Source organism: Athene noctua, chromosome 25 (genome assembly GCF_965140245.1).
Source record: "Athene noctua chromosome 25, bAthNoc1.hap1.1, whole genome shotgun sequence".
Lineage (NCBI taxonomy): Eukaryota > Metazoa > Chordata > Aves > Strigiformes > Strigidae > Athene > Athene noctua.
Window position 1 is genome coordinate 1,264,481 of NC_134061.1, and position 21,959 is coordinate 1,286,439.

The 21,959-nt window shown below is 70.6% G+C and overlaps 2 protein-coding genes across 3 annotated transcripts; one reads left to right on the forward strand and one right to left on the reverse strand.

Moving 5' to 3' along the window:
* Window positions 1-403: 403 nt before the first annotated feature.
* On the reverse strand, window positions 404-7,047 carry MSL1 (MSL complex subunit 1). Its single transcript, XM_074927027.1, is given in 9 exon segments — window positions 404-1,622; window positions 1,750-1,822; window positions 1,897-2,021; window positions 2,298-2,365; window positions 2,575-2,639; window positions 3,411-3,796; window positions 4,153-4,376; window positions 6,232-6,705; window positions 6,707-7,047. Coding segments are annotated over 9 exon segments (1,623 nt in total). The 5' UTR covers window positions 6,824-7,047; the 3' UTR covers window positions 404-1,531.
* Window positions 7,048-13,262: 6,215 nt separating this feature from the next.
* Window positions 13,263-18,826, forward strand: NR1D1 (nuclear receptor subfamily 1 group D member 1). Of its 2 annotated transcripts, XM_074927105.1 has the most exons (8): window positions 13,263-13,433; window positions 15,182-15,514; window positions 15,629-15,717; window positions 15,802-15,946; window positions 16,463-16,917; window positions 17,052-17,237; window positions 18,007-18,217; window positions 18,309-18,826. In XM_074927105.1, the coding sequence occupies exons 1-8, from the start codon at window positions 13,406-13,408 to the stop codon at window positions 18,506-18,508; spliced, it is 1,647 nt and encodes a 548-aa protein (XP_074783206.1). In that variant the 5' UTR covers window positions 13,263-13,405; the 3' UTR covers window positions 18,509-18,826. The 2 variants fall into 2 exon arrangements, with proteins under 2 accessions (XP_074783206.1, XP_074783207.1); XM_074927106.1 differs by lacking the exon at window positions 13,263-13,433 and having other exon boundaries at window positions 14,774-15,514.
* The last annotated feature ends 3,133 nt before the right edge of the window (window positions 18,827-21,959 follow it).

A 21,959-nucleotide genomic window follows, 5' to 3' on the forward strand; every position in this document is an offset into this window, starting at 1 on the left:
CTTTGTGACGTCACAAACGTTGCCACCGTCCCGACAGCCCTTGCGGCAGCGACGGGCCGCGCTTTCCTCTCGCTCGCTCTTCCCCGGCAGGGGGCGGGCGCGCGCCGGGCAGGGCGCCTACGTCACGGCGCGGGTGACGTCACGGCGGCGGAAGTGACGTCACGGGCGGGAAGAGGAAGCAGCCAGCAGGACGCAGCGTCCGTTTTCCTCGTTTATTGAAGAAAAAAAAAAAAAAAAGCGCGCGGGTGTGTCCACGTGTGATCCTCCCCCCCCCCCCCCCCCCCCCCCCGCGGGCAGCACCCACCACTAACGTGTTTATAACTTTAATTTTTTTAAACGGATTTCCTTTTTTTTTTTTTTTTTCAACCACAACTTTTTTTTTTTTTAAACAAGTTTCCTTCTGCTCATTAACCTCGGTGCCAGAAAGCAGCTGGGTGGGGGTGGAAAGGCGGCGGCTCCCAGGGAGAAACAAAACCAGGGAAGCGGGTGCAGGCCCCGCAGGAGGGGGAAAGGGGAAAATAAGATAAAATAAAAGAAGCGGCTCCGCTGGCGTTTTTCCTGTTTAATTGAAGGGGAGGCCGGGGGGAGCCTGGCCAGAGCAGGGGGTGCACGGAGCCTAAGCCCCCCCCCCCAAGCCCCCTCCCCACCCGTTCAGCACCACGGGGGTCCCATCTCCCTGCCGAAGGGACCAGGCAGCACCCGCGGGTGACAGACACACCCCCGACCCAACTCCTTACGGCACACACCTTGCCAACCTCAAAAACATTTAAATTATAAAACAAAACTTTAAAAAAAAAAACCAAATTGTGCGTATAGGATTTCTATTTCACAAAAAAAAAAAAAAAAAATTTTTAAACTCACCCCTCTGATCCCCTTAACAGCCACTCAAGAGGGGGAAAAAATAAAAAAAAAAAAACAAAAAAACCCAAAAAACCCCAAAGAGGCTTCCTGGTGCTTTCCAGCGCCCCGCTCCTCGCCACGGCAGGGCACCGGCCGGCAGCGCGGGGACCCGCGGGCAGCGCCCGCTGCCACCTCTCGCACACAAACGGGTGTTTATCCTGTTTTCTAACTAAACGTAACAAGGCAGCGGCAGGCAGAGTCCTGGCGGAACGCGGCCGCCCCAGCTGGCACACGCAGCCCCCCCCGCCCCGACACCGGGGGCTGGCCCCGGTGCTCCCCGCGCTCCCGCCTGCGGCTTGAAGCTGAATGTCCAAACCAAACCGAACGTTGGCCGGGGAACGGCGGCGGAGCCGCGGGCAGCAAGGACGCGCAGGCAGGGTCTGGGGTCCGCCCGCCGCCCCCGGGACCGGAGCAGCCAGTGGGAAGCCTCAACCGGCAGCTGACCGGTGCCACGGGGCGGGGGGGGTACGGCTGCCAGAACGGGGGGGAACAAGTCCAGGGAATGTGTTGCAAAACCCAAGAGAACAAAACCGGGGTCACGGAGGAACGAAACCATCCGTCAACAAGGCGGCAGGAGAAGGCAGCAGCCGTCGGCACGACCCGGTGACGCACGGAGCTCCCGGTGGCCCCGTTATTTGCGGCAGGTCCGGTGCGGCGTCTGCTTCTTCTGCATCTCCAGCCGGCAGCGGCTGCGCTCATCCAGCCAGGGCAGCTCGAAGTTCCTGCGGGCAGAGCCGGCATCAGCGGGCACCACCCTCAGCCCAAAACACACCAGCACCCTCCCGGTGGGTGACGCTGAGGCGCCGCCCAGCCCCTTCCCTCCCCGCCGCCGGGGCTGCCGGTACTCACTGCGGGGTCAGTTTTGGTAAGGGCCGGCCAAAGGCGACAACAGGCAGGTAAGGGGTGATGAGCAAGCTTTCCACTGCGGGAGAGACACCGGAGGGTTACGCCTGTCCCCAGCGCCCCTGCCCCCCCCCCAGCGCCCCTGGCACTCACCATCATCTGGCTCAGGGAAAAATGAGGTAACTTCAGGCTCTGACTCCTGAATCCCTTTCCTTTTGTACATTCGGAGCTGCAGCCGCTGTAGAATTCTCTGTTCCCTGATCCGCTGAATGTCCCACCTGGAAAACATGACCCCCCCCCCGGGTAGTGAGGATCTGCAGGCAGCGCGCGGGCAGGTGCCTCGACCCTCCCCGGGAGCTCCGGGGCCGCCACGCTGGCAGCGAGGCTGGAACATCCCTTCTCCAGCAGCGTTTCTGGTTCCCATCCCAGCTGGGCAACTGGATCCCGTGTGTCCCCCTCCACGGGTGACACCCCGGGGCCCTTCCCTGCGGGTGAGGCTGCAGCCCACCCGCTCTCTTCGGGACCCCGGGCCCCTTCGCCTTCTTTGCCCCCACCTTTTCCTTCGTTTCTCGTCCAGCTCCAGCTTCGCGTGCCGTTTGGAAAAGACGCTGTCGTCCAGGTTCTGCAACGACAGACGGGGATGAGCGCGTCCACCCGGCACGGCCCTGAGCCACCAGGGCACAGGGGGGTCGGCCCTTCGCCCCCACCCCAGCCGGGATTTGCCGTTTACGCCGGATGAGGGGACGAGATGCCACCACGAGCGGTGAAACAGCTCAGACGGTGCCTGGGGCAACGCCGGCTCCCACTGCCCCGCCGGGGCCACGTACGTACCTCCAGGAGGTCCGAGGGGTTGGGGTCTCTCAGGGGCTCCACGACATGGTCCCTCCAAGACGGAACTGCGGGGCAAGAGGCCAGGCCGTTAGCCCCACGCTGGGACCCCCACGGCCCCACACTCCAGCCCCATCCCCGCCGCCTCGCCGCTCCTTTCCAGCCTGTCCCTCCCTTGGAGCACACAGCTCGGCCCCCCCAAGCCCCCATCCCAAGCCAGGCTGGGCGATGCCGCCAGCTGAGGGTGCCGGGGGGACCGAGGGGGAGGCAGAGCTCGTCCCCACCGCCCAGGCCAAGCACACGAGCAAACCTGAGCTGCTCTGAGAGGAGACGCACTGAGCTCCCCCCGCGCCAGAGCGCTCGGCCACCCAGCGCAGCCTCGCCGGCAGCATCGGCGGTCCCGGTGTCCCCGTCACCGGCGCTCACCACGCTGCGGGACCCGAGGCCGGACGGGAAGGGGCAGCCGGCAGGACAAGCACCGCATTCAGGGCCAGCGGCTGACCCCGTGGAGAAACCCGTGCTGGGCTGTGGTGGCACAAACCACAAACTCGTTTCCCAACCGTGAACGGGAAGTTGCTCCATCCCTCGCTCAAACGGGCGTGCGGGCTGCTCGGCAAACCGGGCGGCTAAAGGCGAGCGGGGCCACCAGCCCTGCCCTGGGCTCGGCCAAAGCCGGAGACGTGGTTTGGGAGAGGCCACGGCACCACCGGCTGCTCCTCTCCCACCGCAACCGGGACTCTGCCCTTTGCCGGTGTCGGGGCGGGGGGGCCGAGCCCCCTTCCCAGCCGCCGGCTCTGCCCCAGCGCCCGGCACGCCGCGCCGGGCTCTCCATCGCTTACTTGCTACAGTCTCCTCCTTCTTTGGGGAGGGCTCCCGCAACGGCAGCGGCGACGGGGGCGGCTGGTGCCAGCGGCACAAGTACATTTCCGTGGTTGAGAGATAGGGCAGGTCGTCTGTCTCGCTGCTGAAGAAGCCCTTCTCCTTGGGGTGGGCGCTGGGGCCCTTCGGCGGGGCCGAGGCTCGGAGCGGGGTCTCCAGGAGCGACCTGGGTTTTTCTGGAGTCTCTTGGCTCCGCAGTTCTCGTTTACAAACAGTTTCGGATAAGGAGCCGCCCGATTCCTCCTTGCCTGGGGAGTGCTTTGGAGTTTTACTCTTCACTTTCGAGAACTCGGACACCAGTTTTTTAACGGGCGTCTTCCTCTCCGCGCTCCCAAACGTCGGTTTCCTGCGGGAGGAAGAGGAGCTGAGCCGGGCACACGGATCCTCGCCCTGTGCCAGGGCTGCCATGGGGGGCTACCAGCTCCCCCACACTGGGACCAGCCAGAAGCAACGTTCTGGAGATGAGAGGAGCCTTCCCAACATTTCAGGGACATCCCCCCCTTACTCCCTGCCCACATTTTCACAAGGTTCCCCCCTGACGGACGCGCTCCCGGTGCCAGGCAGCCTCTCCGGGCGGCTCGAGGGACACTGGGCTGAGCTGGCACTGCCGTGTCACAGGTAGCCCCAGCCCCACAGGTGGGGGGGCAAAGCCACAAGAAACGTCCCCCCCAGGCCCCAGGCACCCTCCCTGGCACCTTCTACCTTTTATGCCCTTTCCCGTTCCTGCCGTAGGGGAAGTGCTTGGGCTGCAGGGTCGGGGGGGGCTCCAGCAGGTCCTGGGGACACTCCAGCGGCAGCTTCTCGCACGCCTCCGCCTCCGGCTTCTCGTCCACCTCGAAGCCCTGGAAGATGCGGTGCTTCTCCCGCTCGCTGTCCTTCTTCACCAGCTGCACCCGCCTTTCCATGCGCTCGATCCGCGCCAGCAGCTGCAACGCAGGGCCAGGGCTCCCCTCGGTGGGTGCGCTCCCGGGGGTGACCCCCGCGCTCCCCCCGGGGCGGCTGCCCGCGGGCAGCTCTGCCTGCTTGCTGCCCGCAGCGAACCCCGCGCGTCCCCGCGGCGACGCTCAGGGGGCAGGAGCACGTTTGTGAGGAGCCCCTAAACCGCGCCCGCGCGGGCCCAGCTGTCCCCGCGGGTGCCCGGCACTGCCACGGCTCTTGCCCGCGCTCCCGGAGGGGACGGGAGGCCGAGGGCAGCGCCCGCACCCCGAACGGCTCAACCATGGCGCGGGCAGGCAGGGACCAAGGTGTCCGCACGGCACAAAATGGCCCCTGGCTCACCGGCTGCGTCCCCCCGCCCCCGGGGCAGCAGGGCTGTGAACCCCGCAAGGTTTTGAGGGGCGATGCGGGGGGTCCCCACCTCTGCCACATCCTCCCCGAGCGCCCGGGCAGCGCCGACACCCAGCGGGGTGACACCCGCCCCGGGTCACCCGGCCCCGATGGCTGTTTCGAGGGGTCCGGCGGGCAAAGCCCAGTGGGGAGCGGGGGGTGTCAGGGCACCCCCTTAGTGACGTGGCTGCAGTCTGACCCCCCCGGTTGGTCGCTCCCCGGTTGTTGGCCTCGCGGGGTGGCCGTGCGGGGTGGCCCTTTCCCTCCCACACCGCGGCCACCGCGTGGGCCCCGCTGCTGGCCACACCACGTGTGGTGGCAACTTCCCCCCCCACCGCGGCCACCGCCGTCGGGCCGAGCCACCGAGACCTCCCGGCACACACCGGGGCGGCCCGGCAGCGGGCTGCGGGCAACACACGGCAGCCGGGGGGCAACCGGGGCGGTGAGGGGGGGGCACACGCACACACAGAGCAGGGCAGCCCCGCACACGGCCCCCCCGCAGTGTGCGTGGGGCGCGGCAGGCAGCCTCGTAACGCTGGGACACACACACACACACACCCCCCCCCTCACGCCCGGGGGGGGTAACCAGGCGTACGCAGCAGACGCGATTACTCGCGCCCCCCCCCCCCCCCCCGCCGGGACTGCGGGGACGCGGCCCCTTTAAGTTAACCCCCGCGCGGCGGGAAAAGACCGCGGGCCCTTTAAGGGCCCCCCCCGCGGGCCCGCTGCCATGGCGACGGGCGGCGGCCCGTTAACCCCCCCCGGCCCGCCCCGCCCCGGCCCTTTGTGCCCCCGACGGTCACCCCGCCCCCCGCCGGCCTTTGTCTGGGGGGGGGGGACACCGATCCCCGGGGGGGGGGGCCGGGACACGGACCCACACATCAACCCCCTGTGGGGGCGGAATAATCCCTCGGGGGGGCCGTTATTGCCCCCGGGAGGGGCCTGGGGGGGGCGTTAATCCCTTTGGGGGGCGCCGGTGGGCACTAAGCACTAACCTGGATATTTTGAGGGGGGGGGGGGGGTGATGCCCCCCCCCCCGGGGTTAATTCTCCGCAGGAATTAACCCGCTGTGTGCTGGGGGGCGCGTTAACCCCCGGGGTGCCACGAGGGGGGAAGTTAACCCCCCCCGAACGGGCCATTAACCCCTTGGGTGCCACGGGGGGGCCGTTAACCCCTCCCAGACGGGTTATTAACCCTTTGGGCGCCACGAGGGAGGCACTTACCCCCCCCCTCGACTGGCTATTAACCCCTTGAGTGCCGGGGGGGGCCGTTAACCCCTCTTGTACCACGAGGGGGGGGGCACTTACCTGTTGGTGGGCGGAAGCCCCGGGGCACCCCTGAGTGCTAAGGGAGGGGGGGCATTAAGCTTAGGGGGGGTAACCCGGCGGGTGGGGGGGGTTAACCCCTGCTGTGCCGCGCTGCCCCCCTCCCTCCCCGTTCCCCCCCCCGCCGTACCGTGTCCCGCTCGGCCTTGAGCTCCTCGATCTGCCGCTCCTTGGCCTGCAGCTGCTGCTGCTGCTGCTCGATGAGGTCCAGCTGGAGCAGCAGGATCTGCCGCAGACAGGCCGCCTGCCCCGGCGAGCCCCCGCCGGCCCCCATCCCGCCGCGCCGGGGCCCGCTCTTCCACTTGCCTTCGGCGGGCGGCGGCGGCGGAGGAGGAGGAGGAGGAGGAGGGCCCGGCTCGGTGGGCCCCGGCCCCGCTCCCGGCCCCGCCGCGCCCTCCCCGGCGCCGCGCCCGGGCAGCACCGCCTGGTAGCGCGGCCGGGTGCCGGCATCCCCCGCGCCGGCCTGCTTGCCACCGGCCAGCGGCACCAGCCCGGCCCAGCGCTGCTGCTGCTGCTCCGCCGCCGCCGCCACCCCGCCGCCGCGGCCCTTGTGTGCCCCCAGCGGCGGCGGTTCCCGGGGCCGGCGGGGCGGCGGGCGGGGGGGGGGGGGGGGCGGCGGCGGCGCCCTCCTCCTCCGCCTCCTCCTCCTCCTCCTCCTCTTGCTGCTGGGTGCCCCCCCCGCCCCGCGGAGGCTCGCTCGCCCGGAAGGCCGTGGACCTCATGGCCGGGCCCCGCCGCTCCGCACCGCCCCGTTACCCGCCCCGCGGCCGCCACCGGCTGCGCCGTCCGGGGGGCGGTGGGGCCCCGCCGCCATCAGCGCGGCGCATCCCCCGCCCCGGGGGCCGCGGGACACGGGCGAGGGGCTGACACCCGCCGCCGCCCCCTCCCCGCGCCGGGGCAGGGGAGGGGCCGAGCCGGGGCCCACGCGGGGAACGGGGGAGTTTGGGGGGGGGGGGGGGGGGGGGGCGAGAGGAGCCGCGGGCCGGTACCGGGGGCGGGCCGAGGCCGGGACCGAGCGGCGGCCCCCGGTTACCTTTAAACCGGGCTCGGTGCGCATGCGCCCGCGGAGGGGGGGGGGGGGGGCAGATCTGCGCGCGGGACGGACCGGGGGCACCGCCAGGGACAGCCCCCACCCCCCCCGTGACGTGGGGTGGGTCCCACTCCGGTCCCGCGTGGGGCGGGGCCCGGGGGGGCCGGGCGGGGGGTCCCGGGCCGGCAGTAACGGGCCGCGGCCGCCCGGTGGCTCCCGAGCGCGGCGGCTCCGCCCGCAGAGCGCCGGGGTCCCGCCTGGCCCCCCCGGCCCGGCCCCGCGGGGTCTGCAGCCCCCCCTCCGCGTGTGCACACACACACACGTACACACACACACACACACACACACCCCCCCCGCAGCTCCCCGTGTACGTGTGCGAGGGCACAACCCCCCCGCTGCCCCCCCGCACGGCCACAGCCCCAGCACGCACACACCTGCACACGTACACACACATGTACACACACACGTACACACACATGTACACACACACGTACACACACGTACACACACACAGCTGCAGCGTCCTGTGTACGTGTGCAAGGGCACAACCCTGCCACAGCCCCAGCACGCACATGCATGCACACACACACGTACCTGCACACACACATACATGCATGTCCCCCCACACACAGACGCACGCACACCTATGTACATGCACTTGCACGCACATGTGCACACACAAGTGCACGCACATGGATGCACATATATACACATGCATGCACAGGTACACGCACACGCATGCATACGGTGCACATTTACATGCACATATATGCACATGCATGCACTTGTACATGCAATGCACATGCAGGTGCATGCATGTTTAGACACACATACATATGCATGCACACGTATATGCACACGTGCACCCACATGCACATGAACACGCATGTGCACATATACACACACATGCACATGCATATGCACACGCATGCACACATATGCACGTGCACGCACATTTGCATGCACACGTACTTGCACATTTACACACACGTGCACATTTACACACACACGCGCACGTGTACTTGCACACACATGCACATTCACGCGTGCACATTTACACACACACGTGTACACGCACTTGAACACGCATACCCATTTACACACACATACACACATGTGCACACACGTGTCCTTGCACGCACCCATGCACATTTACACGCGCACGCAGCCCCCCCGCAGCCTGCAGCCGCTGCAGCCCCGCCGCACACCCCCCCCATACCGCAGCCACCCCACACACACACACGTGTGCACACACACACACACGTGTGCACACACACACACGTGTGCACACACCCCCCGTCCCCCCCGCTGACCCCCCCGCAGCACCGGGGACACGCGGGGCACGTGCCGGGGCTGCGCAGGGGACACGTGGGGACGCGCCTCTGCAGAGCTGCGCGGGGGGGGGGTGCGCAGTGTGTGTGTGTGGGGGGGGGGTGTCCCCCTGCACCCAACACCCCCCCGTGAGTCTCACGATCACGGCAGCCCCCCCCCACCCCCCCCCGGGGGAAGCCCCTCGTCTCTCCCCGCCGTGTCACGCCGACACGCGTGACCCGCGCCAAACCCAAAAACACCCCAAAAAAAAAAAAAACCAAACCACCCGTCGGGCCCCGCGCGGCCACTGCGGGCCCAGGGCCGGGGGGGTGGTTTTTTTTTTGGGGGGGGGTTCCCGGTGGCCCCCGTCCCCCCGCTGCGGCAGGCCCACGTGCCGCCCGCCGCCGCCCGCACATGGCTGTGCCGCAGGCCCGGGGCGGCTGCGGGGCTAAAAATGGAGCAGGGCTCACATGCCCGCGCCACGTGACGCCGCAGCTCGCCGCCATGGAGGGGGGGTCCCGCACCCCGGGAGGAGGAGGAGGAGGAGGAGGAAGGAGGTTGGGGACCCCCCCCCTGCTCACGTGCGTTGGCACAGGCGCCAACCGGTCCGGTTGCCCCGAAACCCGGCGGCGGCTCGCGGGGTGGGTCAGGGGCTGCCCCACATCCCCCCCCCCCCCCCTCCGAGCTGCGTTTTAGGAAGAGAAATGGGGGGGTCACTGCGGTGTGGGGATGGGGAGGGGGGGGCAGGGGGAAGGGGGGCCCCCCCGCAGCCCCACACCCCCCCCTCCTCCCTCCCGCCGCTCGGGAGCACAGATGTCAGAGCGGGGGGGGGGGGGGCAGCAGCCCCCCCGCCCCACCCCGGCTGCTCCTGGGGGGGGGCGATCCCCGACCCCCCTGCACGGTGAACACACCGGGGTGCCCCCTCCCCCGGGGGCCCCGCACCCCCTCTGCACCCCCATAGCCCAGCGTCCCCCGATCCCTGCGTCCCTGCCCCCCCCGGGGTCTCTGCACCCCAAAACCCTGCACCCCCCGACCCTGCACCCCCCCGGGGTCTCTGCACCCCAAAACCCTGCACCCCCCGACCCTGCACCCCCCGACCCTGCACCCCAAAGCCCTGCACCCCCCAGGGGTCTCTGCACCCCCCAATCCTGCACCCCCCGACCCTGCACCCCAAAACCCTGCCCGCCCTGGGGTCTCTGCACCCCAAAACCCTGCACCCCCCAACTCTGCACCCCCTGACCCTGCACCCCCCTGGGGTCTCCGCTCCCCCCCCAACCCAGGTCCACCCCATCCCACGGGGCCAGGGGGCCGTGGGGTGCCCCCTCCCGCCGTGGGGTGCCCCCCCCGGCCAGCCCGGCCTTGTTTACCTGATTTTTTTTTTCCCTTTCCGCGGGGAGGGGAAAGGCCGAGTCCCGGCGGCGGAGCCGCGGGGCCGAGCCAGGGCTCAGCCGCCGCACGGCGGGAAAAAACCCCCAAACCCCCCGAAACCCCTCAACCCCCCCAAAATCCCCCCAAAACCCTAAAAACCCCAAAACCCCTAAAACCCCCAAACCCCCCCAAAACCCCCAAACCCCCAAAACCCCCCAAAACCCCAAAAATCCCCCAAAACCCCCAAAACCCCCCAAAACCCCCAAAATACCCCAAAACCCCCCAAAACCCCCAAAACCCTCCATAAACCCCCCCAAAACCCCCCAAAACCCCCAAAATACCCCAAAACCCCCAAAACCCCCAAAACCCCTAAAAACCCCAAAACCCCTAAAACCCCCAAACCCCCCAAAACCCTCCATAAACCCCCCCAAAACCCCCCAAAACCCCCAAAACCCCCAAACTCCCAAAACCCCCAAAATACCCCAAACCCCCCAAAATCCCCCCAAAACCCCCCAAACCCCCCAAAACCCCCAAAACCCCTAAAAACCCCAAAACCCCTAAAACCCCCAAACCCCCCAAAACCCTCCATAAACCCCCCCAAAACCCCCCAAAACCCCCCAAACCCCCCCCCAAAACCCCCAAACTCCCCAAACCCCCAAAATACCCCAAACCCCCCAAAATCCCCCCAAAACCCCCCAAACCCCCCAAAACCCCCCAAACCCCCAGCACCGGCCCCGCCCGCACCCCGCAGCCCCCCAGGGCTCCTCGCCCCCACCCGCTGCCGTCACCCTGTGGGGATGAAAGGGGCACTCAGGGGTGTAGGACCCCCCCCCAAGGCAGGGGGGACACCTGGCATCTCTCGTTGCGTGTGTGTGTGTGTGTGTGTGTCCCCCCCCCTTGCCCAACATCACACTTTGGGTGGGGAAACTGAGGCACAGTGCGGCCCAGGGACCCCCCATCCCCAACCCCACGGGGATGCTGCCGCCCCGCAGGGGGTTTGGGGGTGTCCGAGCACTGCGGGGGGGGGGCGTGTGTGTGTGCTCTGCACCCCGCCAGACCCCCAGCGCCCAGCGGGGGGGGGCAAACGGGCAGGATCAACCCCCCGTTCCCAGCGGAGACACCCCCCCCCCCCTTTTCCTGGAAAAGGTACAACGAGGTAAACAGCCCGGGTAAAAATAACCCCGCACGCAGCGGGGGGAGCGCGGCGCGCACTCACGTGGCGCGGCCGCACGCTCCGCCGGCAGCCCGGGCACCGGGCACCGGGGCACGCGGCCGCCGCCGCGCCGGGCCTTCGGCCTCCTCCTCCTCCTCCTCCTCCTCCCTGGGGTGCCCGCTGCAGGGGAAGGGGGGGCCACGGTCGGCCCCCGTGCCTGGATGTGGCGGTGCGGGGGCTGCGGGGGGGCGCAGTCGTGGGGGACGCGCCGTGGGGTGGCACAGACACTGCCACGGGGGGGACCGGTGGGGACCCCCCCCCCCCAGGGCACGGCCCCGGCCGCTGGGAGGGGCCCCGGGGTGCTCCGGCGCAGGGCACGGCGACCGCACGCAGCACCCCGCTGCCCCCCGGGGGTTTGGGGGCGCCCTCGGCCCCGCTGCCCGCAGACCCCCCCCCCCCGGGGTGTCGCGGCTGCCCCCCGCCCGCGGGCCCTGCTCACAGCCCCCTCGCACCGACCGGCCGTGCCGGGCCGCGGCCCCTCAGCGGGACCCCGCGGGGTTTCTCTCGTGCCCCCCAGCCCCGCTCCCACCGCCGGGCCCCCCCGGGGAGCCGGGCAGGGGGTGCCCCCGCGGCCCCGCCGTGTGCCGCAGCGCCGGGCGCGGGGTTGTTTCCCGGACCGGGAGGAGCGGCTGAGTCACGGCTGACTGCCGCGGCCCGGGAACGGGACGAGGCGCCGCGTGCGGCCGGTGGCACCTGCACGCTCCGGGCAGCCCGGGCACCGCCGCGGCGCTCCCGCCGCCCCCCAGGGCCCCCACCCGCGGTGCCAGCTGGGCACCGGGAATCCTCCCGGGAGCTGCCGGGCTTTCTCCCTGCCCGAGGTGCCGCCACGGCACCGCGCAGCCGCCCGGTGACTCAGGGCGGGGGGCGCTTCCCGCGGGGTCACCGGGTGACCCCACCGCCCCGGTGCCGCCCCGCAAGCCGGGAGCAGCCCCAGCACCCAGCGTGGGGGGGCGGAGGGTCCCCAAGGACCCGCGGCTGAGGAGTAGCCCCCCCGCACCCGCCGGGGTTGGCACCGGGGGCTCCTCGGGGTGCAGAGCTCCGGTTCCCTGGGCCCGGGCGCCCCGCAGGCCCCCGCCACGGCCGGGGCACCCGAGGCCTCCCCGGGGATTAGCTCCGAGGATTTCCCGGCGCTGGCACGTCCCTGCTTCTCCTCCTGGCTGGAGGCCAGGGCAGCGCCCGGCACGTGGCGCCCAGGAGGGTGCTGGCACCCCCAAAACCCTCGCCCCTCCCCGGGGGGGCCATGAGCACGCTCGGGGACCCCGGTGCCGCCGGGCTGGGCTGGCCCCGGTGCCGTGACCCAGATCCGGCGGGCGGCTCTGCCCTGGCACCGCGGCCCCTGCGGCACCGGGAGCGAGGCCAAGCTGGGCCGCGGCTGCCAGGCACGTGCCACACCGGGCACCCGCCGCGGGCAGCGCGTCGCCGCGGTGGCACCGGGGACAGGGCCGGGGGGGTGAGGGGGGGGGCGGCTGGGCCGGGGGCTGCGGTGCTGCTGTGCCAAGGACGGGTGTCCCCGGGGCGGGGGGGGGTCACGCTGTGCCGGGGTGTCCCCAGGGGAGGGGACAGCTTCGTGTGGGGTGACAGGGGCACCTGGGTGTCCCCAGGGCAGGGGCTGTGCTGTGCGGGGTGGCAGTAGGTGCCCAGGTGTCCCCAGGGGGACGGTGCTGCAGCTGGGTGTCCCCGGTGTGTCCCCCCGGGTGTCCCCGGTGCAGGGGACACTGCCACGCTCAGGTGTCCCCCGGGCAGGGGACAGCGCTGCGTGGGGTGACAGGGGTGCCGGAGTTATGCCCGGGTGTCCCCCGGGCAGGGGACAGCGCGGTGCGGGGTGACACGTGTCCCCCCCCAGTGCCCCCCACAGTGTCCCCAGGGCAGCGCCCAGCGCCGTGCACGGTCCCGGTGCTGCTCCCGGGTGTCCCCGGTGCAGGGGCCAGCGCCGCGCTGGGTGACAAGGGTGGCAGCGCCACGCTCGGGTGTCCCCAGTGCCACCGCTCCCGGTGCTGCCAGCGCAGCGCCCGTTTTGGGGATGGGGATGGGGGGGGGGATGATCCCGGTGCCGGTTGCCGGGAGGGCGGGGGGGTGGCCCCGGCCCTGGGGTCCCCCGTTGTGCCCGGACTCCCCGGTGGCGGCGCGGGGCCGGGGCCGCCGGCGGAAAGTGTGTCACTGGGGCACGAGGCTCTCCCCGGGAATCACATGGGGGAGGCGGCGGCGCCGCGTGCGGCCCAGTGCGCAGCCGCGGCCGGTGCCGGGCGGGCGGCGGGGCGGGCGGCGGGCGCACAACAGCCCTTACCGGGCGGCGGCGCGGCACGGCACGGCTCCGCTCCGCTCCCCTCGGCTCGGCTCCCCGCCGCCCCCCTCCATCCCTTTCCCCCACACCCCCCCCCGAGGATGGCCGCCCCCGAGGCCGGGAGCACAGGTCAGTGCCCCGCCGGGACCGTGCGGGCACCGGCACCGGGAGGGAGAGCGGGAGGGAGGAGGGGGGGGGTGTCAGTGCACCGGGAGCGTCCGGAGGGATCCGGACACCGGGACAGCGAAGAGGGGACGGAGGGGGGTTGTCCTGCGCAACCCACCGGGCAGGGAGAGCACCGGGACCGAATCCCGGAACGGGGCTTCATCCCACCGGGAACCGGGCGGTCGCGTAGAGCGGGATAAGGACCGGGGCAGCGCGGCTGGGAAAAGGGATTGCGGGGGGGCGGTGGGGTGTGATGCGCGGTGGCACCGGGAGCGTCTGGCACAGCGGGGAGACCCGAGCACCGGCACCGGGCGGGAGGAACCGGCACCGGGCGGGAGGAACCGGCACCGGGGAGACGCGGGCGGGGGGAGGGCGAGGAGCGGGGCCGGTCGGTTCAGCCCCGGGGGCGGCGGAGGCGGGAACGCGCGTGCCGGGGCGCCCCGCGCGGGGCCGCGCACCGGGAGGGGGGGGGAGAGAGAAACGGAGGCGGTGCCCCCCCCCCCCCCCCCCCCCCGGCGGCACGTGTCCCCCTCCCCGCCGCTGCCACGTGCGGAGTTTGTTTTCCCCGCAGCCCCGCCCCGCCCCCGCCCATTGGTCGCCTCATGACATCATCGCTGCCCCCCTCGTGACGTCACACCCGGAAGCGGGGACGCCGCGTTCCACTCGCCCTTTCCAACGGGGGGGGCGCGGGGGGGGGCGTTATCTCCGGGGCAACGAGAAAGGGGCGGAGCGTCGCGGCGGGCCAATGGAGGGCAAGGGGCGGGGCAAAGCGTGAAGGGGCGGGACCGCGCGGGGCCACGTGCGGCTCGAGCACGTGGGGCGGCGGCGTGAGGCCGCCTGAGCCTGTTTGGGGAGGGGCAGCGGCGGGGAGGCCGGTTTGGGGGGGTCCCCGGGGGTCGTCCCGGTGCTGCGGGGTCAGAAATTGTCCCTGAGCCCTGCTGCGACCGCCTGGGGGGGGCCCCAACCCCAAAGCGCCCAAAAAGGAGCGTCCCAGGGCTTTGGGGTGGGGGGATCCCCCCAGTGTTTTAGTGCCCCGGCAGCTGGGGGTCCCCAGGAGCTGCAGGGGTTTGGGGGGGGGAGACCCGCTGTCCCCAGCTCGGTGACTCCCTTTGGCAGGGGGCGGGTGCGAGCGGTGGCGGCGTCTGCGCCAGCGGCACCGTGTGCGGCGGGAGACACATGGTCCCGGTGATCCCCTGTGTCCCCATCGTCACCCTCCACGTGTCCCCACCGGGGTCAGACGGGCCGCTGTCCCTGCGCCCCGTGCGTGGGGGGGCTGCGCCGTGGGGCTCCGTCCGGGGCTGGGGGGGGGCCAGCGGTGCCGGAGCCAGCGGGCGTTAACTGCCGTGACCTCCCGGTTACGCCTCCGGTGCGTTCCCGGCCCGTGTTCCTCCCACGGACGCTTCCGGGGCGCCGTGGCGCGGGGACCCACCCGTCACGCACCCGGGCAACCCGCCTGTCCCCGGCCCACGTGGCGCCGGTCCCCGTGGCGGGTGCGGTGCCTGACTCAGGGCGGGCGGCACACGTGCGGCCGCGGCGGGACACCCGCGGGGCCGGGATGCGTCCGGGCGCATCCCTGGGGAACCCCGTGTGTTCCCCCCGCCCCGGGGCTGTGAGCTCCTTCTCGGGGTCCCCGCTCTGCCGGAGGCTGGAGGGGGGTGAGGCTGAGGCCGGCGCAGCTCGGTGCATGTGTGGCCCCGCTGCTCTGCCCGCAGGCGGCGTGATCAGCTACGTGGGCTCCAGCGGCGCCTCGCCCAGCCGCACCAGCCCCGTCTCGCTCTGCAGCGACAGCTCCAACGGCAGCTCCCAGTCGGGCTCCCAGCCCTTCCCCACCTACTTTCCTCCCTCGCCCACCGGTTCCCTTCAGGACTCCCGCGCCTACAGCGGGGGCTCGCTGGCCCCCCGTGAGGATGGCTCGCCTTCCTCCTCCTCCTCCTCCTCCTCCTCCTCCTCGTACGGTTCCTCGGTGAACTTCCCCGCGGTGCAGCAGGTCCCCGCGGACGAGCGGCGCCGCAGCTCGCCCAGCAAAGCCGGCGGCACCATCACCAGTGAGTTGAAAGGCGGGGGGGTGTGCGGCAACGGGTGGTGTCCCCCCATCCCACATCGTGACGGGCACCCCGGGACCCCGCTCACCGCGCCCCCCACCGCTCGTCCCTCGGCAGAGCTGAACGGGATGGTGCTGCTCTGCAAGGTCTGCGGGGACGTCGCCTCCGGCTTCCACTACGGCGTCCACGCCTGCGAGGGCTGCAAGGTACCGGGGATGGGGCCGGGGGGGGCGAGGGGCCCCTGCTGTGGCTGAGGGGGGGGAGCCTGAGTGACACCCCGCGCCCCGCAGGGCTTTTTCCGCCGCAGCATCCAGCAGAACATCCAGTACAAGAAGTGCCTCAAGAACGAGAACTGCTCCATCGTCCGCATCAACCGCAACCGCTGCCAGCAGTGCCGCTTCAAGAAGTGCCTGCTGGTCGGCATGTCCCGCGACGGTGAGCGCCGTGCGCCCCGCCCCGGGCCCCCCCGAACCGCGTGCGGCCCTCGGGGGGCGGGATCCCCCGTGCTGGGGCTGTGTGTCCCCTCCCGGGGTGAATCCCTGCCACAGTCAGGGCTGTGCGTCCCCTCCAGAGTCGGGTCCCTCCCGCCTGCGCGGGGGGCTCTGTGTGTCCCGCGGGACGTGGCCCCAATTCCGCATGCCCAGGGCTGTGTGTCCCCTCCCAGGATGGCTCCCCCCCCCCAAATCAGGGCTGTGCATCCCCTCCAGAGTCGGGTCCCTCCCGCCTGCGCTGGGCGCTGTGCGTGTCCTGCGGGACGTGGCCCCAGTTCCATGTCCCCAGGGCTGTGTGTCCCCTCCCAGGATGGGGCCCCCCATGCTCAGGGCTCTACATCCCCTCCCAGCTGGGGCACAGGGATGCAGCCCCATGGCCCCCCCGCATCACTCGGGGCAGGGGGGCAGGGGGGGGTGTCCGGCGTGCCCCGGTCCCCCGTGACGCCGGTGTCCCCCACAGCCGTGCGCTTCGGGCGCATCCCCAAGCGGGAGAAGCAGCGGATGCTGGCGGAGATGCAGAGCGCCATGAGCGGCCTGGGCAGCGCCCCGCCGGGGGTGCCGGGCGAGGGGCCGGTGCCAGGAGGAGCCCACGCGCCGCCCCCCGGCCCCCCGCCGCTCGCCCCCCCCGCCTGCTTCTCCCAGTTCCCCCAGCAGCTGACGCCCCCCCGCTCGCCCAGCCCCGGGGGGGCCACCGAGGACGTCATCGCGCAGGTGGCCAAGGCCCACAAGGAGATCTTCGTCTACGCGCACGACAAGCTGGGGCCCCCCCACGCCTGCGACGGCGGCCTCCTGCGCTGGGATGCGCCCCCCGCCTGGGCCCAAGGCCCCCCCGAACCCCGGCTCTGCCCCCCCGCCTACCCCGAGCCCCCGGTGCGGGGTTGCCCCTGGCCCCGCGGCACCAAGGACGTCCTGCCGGTGAGCGCCCGGGGGCTCCCGCTCCCGCCCCGGGTATTTTTAGCCGCTAATCGCACTAATCGCCTTGTCCGTGCCGCGGCGGCGGGGCCGGGGGAGCCCCGCGGCGCCGGGCTGAGCCGTGCCGTCGCCCGCAGGCCTGTCCCATGAACAGCCACCTGCCCGGCCGCAGCGGGCGCTCGGTGCAGGAGATCTGGGAGGATTTCTCCCTCAGCTTCACCCCCGCCGTCCGTGAGGTGGTCGAGTTCGCCAAGCACATTCCCGGCTTCCAGGCCCTCTCCCAGCACGACCAGGTCACCCTGCTCAAGGCCGGCACCTTCGAGGTACGTCCCGGCACGGCGAGGGCTCGATGGAGGGCACGGTGCCCCCGCGGCATGGCACGGTGCCCCACCATAAAGTTCCCCGGCATTGCACGGTGGCCCGTGGGCCAGCATGAGCCCCACGGCATTGCAGGGTGCCCCGTGGCGTGGAGCTGTGGCACAGAGCACGGCGTTTTACAGTGGCCCATGGACTGGCATGGAGCCTCACGGCATTGCAGGGTGCCCCATGGACTACCATGGAGCCGCACGGCACGGAGCTGTGGCATTGCACGGTGCCCCACGGCACTGCACGATAGCCCGTGGCATCACAGGATGCCATCCAGCATGCCACAGAATCTCATGATACTGCACGGTAGCCCGTGGCACTGCACGGTAGCCCATGGCATTGCAGGATGCCCTTGGCACAGTATGATGCCACATGGCACCGCACAGTAGCCCACAGCATTACAAGATGCCCCTGGCATGGCACAGTGCCCCATGGCCCTGCATGGTAGCCCACAGCATCTCAGGATGCCCCTGGCATGTCACAGTACCCTGAGGCACCGCACAGTAGCCCATGGCATGGCACGGTGCCTCATGGCACTGCATGGTAGCCTATGGCACTGCACGATAGCCCACAGCATCTCCGGATGCCCCTGGCACGTCACGGTGCTCTGAGGCACCGCACGGTAGCCCACGGCACGGCGCCTCACGGCGCTGCACGGTAGCCCCCGGCGCCACGGGCTGCCCCCGGCACGGTGCCCCCGCCCCGCTGACGCCGCCTGTGCCGCAGGTGCTGATGGTTCGCTTCGCTTCGCTCTTCGACGTGAAGGAGCAGACGGTGACGTTCATGAGCCGGACGAAGTACAGCCTGGAGGAGCTGTGGGGCATGGGCATGGGCGACCTGCTCAGCTCCATGTTCGAGTTCAGCGAGAAGCTCAGCGCCCTCGACCTCACCGACGAGGAGCTGGGGCTCTTCACCGCCGTCGTCCTGGTCTCGGCAGGTGGGAGCCGGAGCGAGGGCGGGGTGGGGGGGAGGCCCAGGGGGGGAAGGGGGGGTGTCACCGCCCGCCCGCTGACGCCCCGGCCCCGCAGACCGCTCGGGCATGGAGGACACGGCGTCGGTGGAGCAGCTGCAGGAGACGCTGATCCGCGCCCTGCGCGCCCTCGTGCTGAAAACGCACCCGGCCGAGACGTCGCGATTCACCAAACTGCTGCTGAAGCTGCCGGACCTGCGCACCCTCAACAACCTCCACTCCGAGAAGCTGCTCTCCTTCCGCATCGACGCCCAGTAGGGCCCCCACGGACCCCCCCACGCACCGCCTCCCCCCCAACCCTGTACATAACACCGCGGGCGGGACACGGACACACACACGCGCGCGCGAGCCCCCCCCCGAGGGACAGCACGAACCCCAACGGTGCCCACCGGGACTCCCCGGGGGGGCTGCACCCACCCCACACCCTCACCCACCAAGGTGGGCACCAGGACCCTGCCCCCCGAGATGGGTGCCAGCCCCACAGCTCTGCTGGCAGCGCCGGGGGGGGGTTCCCCCACCCTGGCCCCCCCCACTCCGGCAGCCAGCGGTTGGAAAGCAGAGGCCGGATCCAGCCGAGCTGGGTGGGTGGGTGGGTGGGTTGGTCGTTATTTTTTTTTGTTTTTTGTGTTTTTTTTTCATCATATATTTATTACATAAATATATAGTAAAATAGACCAGCAACAATTACCATAAAAATATCTTTCTTTAAAATCCTGACCAAAACACAAAAGGGTTTAAAATCGCACGTCACAGACTGTGATTGTCACGGAGCTCAGTGGCCCCCCCCCCCGTCCCCCCGCCCTACATTCAGCGACGCCGGCCGCAGCCCCCGCCGCCACCGCGGCACCATGCATAGAAGGGGGACCCCGCGCCGGGCCGTGCCGTGCCAGGCCGTGCCGAGCCGTGCCAGGCCGTGCCAGGCCGTGCCGAGCCGTGCCAGGGGGGCTCGACACGGCCCCAAGCAGGGGCAGCTCCGGGAGCCATGAGGTATGTGCTTGGGGGGGACGGGGGGGATGCGGGGACGGGGGACGCAGGGACGGCCCGGGGGGTCAGGTGGGGGGAGGCTGGGGAGGGGGGGGGGAGTGAGTGTCACCGGTTCTGCCCCCCCCGGGCGAAAACCGGGGCCGACGCTGGACGTGCGATGGCGACGCGAGACGGAGACGAGAGGGAGCGGCCCGGGGGGCGCGGGGGGAGTGCGAGGGCGTGCTGGCCAGCGGGGCGGGGGATCGGGCTGCGCCCCCCCCCCCCGAAAAATACAAGCCACCCCAGGGCATCGTGCTGCTGCCCCGGAGCTGGGGGGGGGGCGGGGGGGCAGACACCCTGTGCCCGGCTGCGGAGAGGTGGGGGGGTCACGGTTGCTGCTTAAGACACATCCCGTGGCAGCTCGGCCCGGCCACGCCGTGGGGGCCTGCCCGGGACAGGCGGGGCAACGGCGCCGGCACGGGGTGGCCACTGCACTTGGCATCGCACCAGCATCGTGCCAGCGTGCGTGGCCACTGCACCAGCATGGTGTGGCCACTGCAGTGGCGCAGTGTGGCCACTGCATAGGCATTGTCCCAACATGCGTGGCCACTGCACCAGCACAGCACGGCCACCGCACAGGGCATTGAACCAACATGCGTGGCCACCGCACTGGCACCGTGTGGCCACCGCGCGGGCATTGCACCAGCATTACACCAGCGCGCGTGGCCGCTGCGCTGGCATCGCACCAACACCCGTGGCCACTGCAGTGGCCCGGCCTGGCCCAGTGTGGCCACCCCACGGCTGTTCCAAGGCCACCGCCCCGGCACAGGCGGCCCGGCCCTGGCCCGGGGTGGCCCAGCGGGGGCCACGGCCCCAGCCCGAAGGCACCTGCGAGGGCCGAGCGTGACCGTGGGCAGCGGGGGGGGGGCGATGCTGCCGGGGCAGGGCGGAGGGCAGGGGGGGGGGATCCCCAAGCCCTGCACCCCCACCCCGGCACCGGCTCCTATTGCACAACCCGCAGCCGGTGCCGCCGGGACCCCCCCAGCCCCGTGCCGGGCACCCGGGGTGGCGGGGGGAAGAGTTTAAGACATTTTGCACCAAGTGCAAAGCTGGCCCTGCTGGGAGGGGGGCCGAGGGCACCGCGACCCCCCCGCCCCGGCCACGAGGGCACCCACGGGTGCCACACTGCACCCCCCGACCCGGCTGCGGGGGGTCCGGCGGGGCCCCCAGACTCGGCCCCCATGCCGGGGGGGGGGGCCGGGGTGTTGGGGGGGAGCCTGGCCCAGCCCCCTGTGCCCAGGGTGGCGGTGGTGGGGGGGGAAGTGTCTCGTGTTGGGATTTCTGCTTTTAAACGACCCGTAAAAAGATTTTTTTTTTTAATTACAAAAATTATATATTTTATATATATTTATATATATATATATATATTAGCTTAGGTGGGCCCCGGCAGGCTGCCTGCCTCGCCGGCCGCCCCCCGGCCCGCGCCCCCCCTCGGCCTCCGCCTGAGGTAAGAAAAAATTCACAAACCTAAACTGGGGGGGGGCGGGGGAAAAGGTGATAAAACCATTCCCGGGTGCCCCCGCCGCAGCCCTGCCCCCAGCCGAGCCTGGGCCCCCCCCAACCCCGGGCCCCCCACCGGCCCCCGCTGCAGCCCGACCCCCCCCCTCCGACTTCAGGAGCAGGTGGGGGGCGGGAGCGGTTGGGGGGTGCAGCCCCCCCCGAAGTGCTGCTGCTGGGGGGCCGGGGCAGTAGTGCAGTGAAGGCCGTGCGGGGTCCCGGGGGGGGGCACCCGCTGCCCCCCCCCCGCCCTCCGCCGGCGCCTCCAGGGCCTTTGCAACTCCTGACGGACACGACAAATAAACCCACGAGGACGAGGGGGAAAAACAACAACAAAAAAAAGACAACGGAAAAGGTGGGGGGGTGGGGGGGGCGGCCGCTGCGGGTCCCCACGACCCCCCCCCCCCAGCCAGCGTCCCGCAGCGCCCACCGTCCGCCGGCGCTTGGCACAAAATTGTCTCCTCTCAGCCCAAAAAAAGACAGAGAAAACCAAAGCCCCGAATCTGGCCCCGAATTTTTGGGGGGGGTGGGGTGGGTGGTGTGTGGAGGGGGTGCAGGGTGGGGGGGGGGGGTCACCCCAGCCGGGGCAGACCCAGAGACCAGCGGTGGAGGAGGGAGGGTGTGTGGGGGGGATCCACCAGCCCTGTGCCCCCATGGGCTGGGGTCCCCCTCACCGCCGCTGGGCCCCCCGCGCCCCCCACCCTGCTATGGGGGGGGTCCTAGCCCCCCCCCCCCAGCCCCTGCGCCGCTACCCGGCCAAAAGTGCGTGTGGCCGTGGCCCCCCCGGCCGGGGCAATCTCTCCCTGTGCAGCCCAGAGCCCCCTCCTCTCCTCTGCTCTTCCTCCTCCTCCTCCTCCTCCTCCTCCTCCTCTCTCCTTCCAAAGTGCAGTTAGTTTAATATTTTAGCCTCTCAGGGAGGGAAATAAATGCTTAAAAAATAATAATCTAAGAAGAGAAGGACAATAAAGGAAACGCTCGACCGTCGGGGCCCTTCCCTGTGCAAACAAACAAAATTCATCAAGTCCTGGGGCGCGGGGCGGGGTGGGGGGGGGCGGCGGGGAGCGGGGCACACATGGGACCCCCCCCCTGGGCACAGCATCCCCCGGCCCCTCACCCTTGGGGGCGTTGGGCTGGGATAAGAAAAAAAAAAAAAAAAATAAAAATTTGTTTTGTTTCGTTTTGAGGGAGG

Coding starts and splice junctions, on each gene's coding strand:
- NR1D1 (XM_074927106.1), top strand. CDS start 15,025: ATGCGTCCGGGCGCATCCCTGGGGAACCCCGTGTGTTCCCCCCGCCCC. Junction 15,515..15,628: donor AGCCGGCGGCACCATCACCA/GTGAGTTGAAAG, acceptor GTCCCTCGGCAG/AGCTGAACGGGATGGTGCTG. Junction 17,238..18,006: donor TCAAGGCCGGCACCTTCGAG/GTACGTCCCGGC, acceptor CCTGTGCCGCAG/GTGCTGATGGTTCGCTTCGC.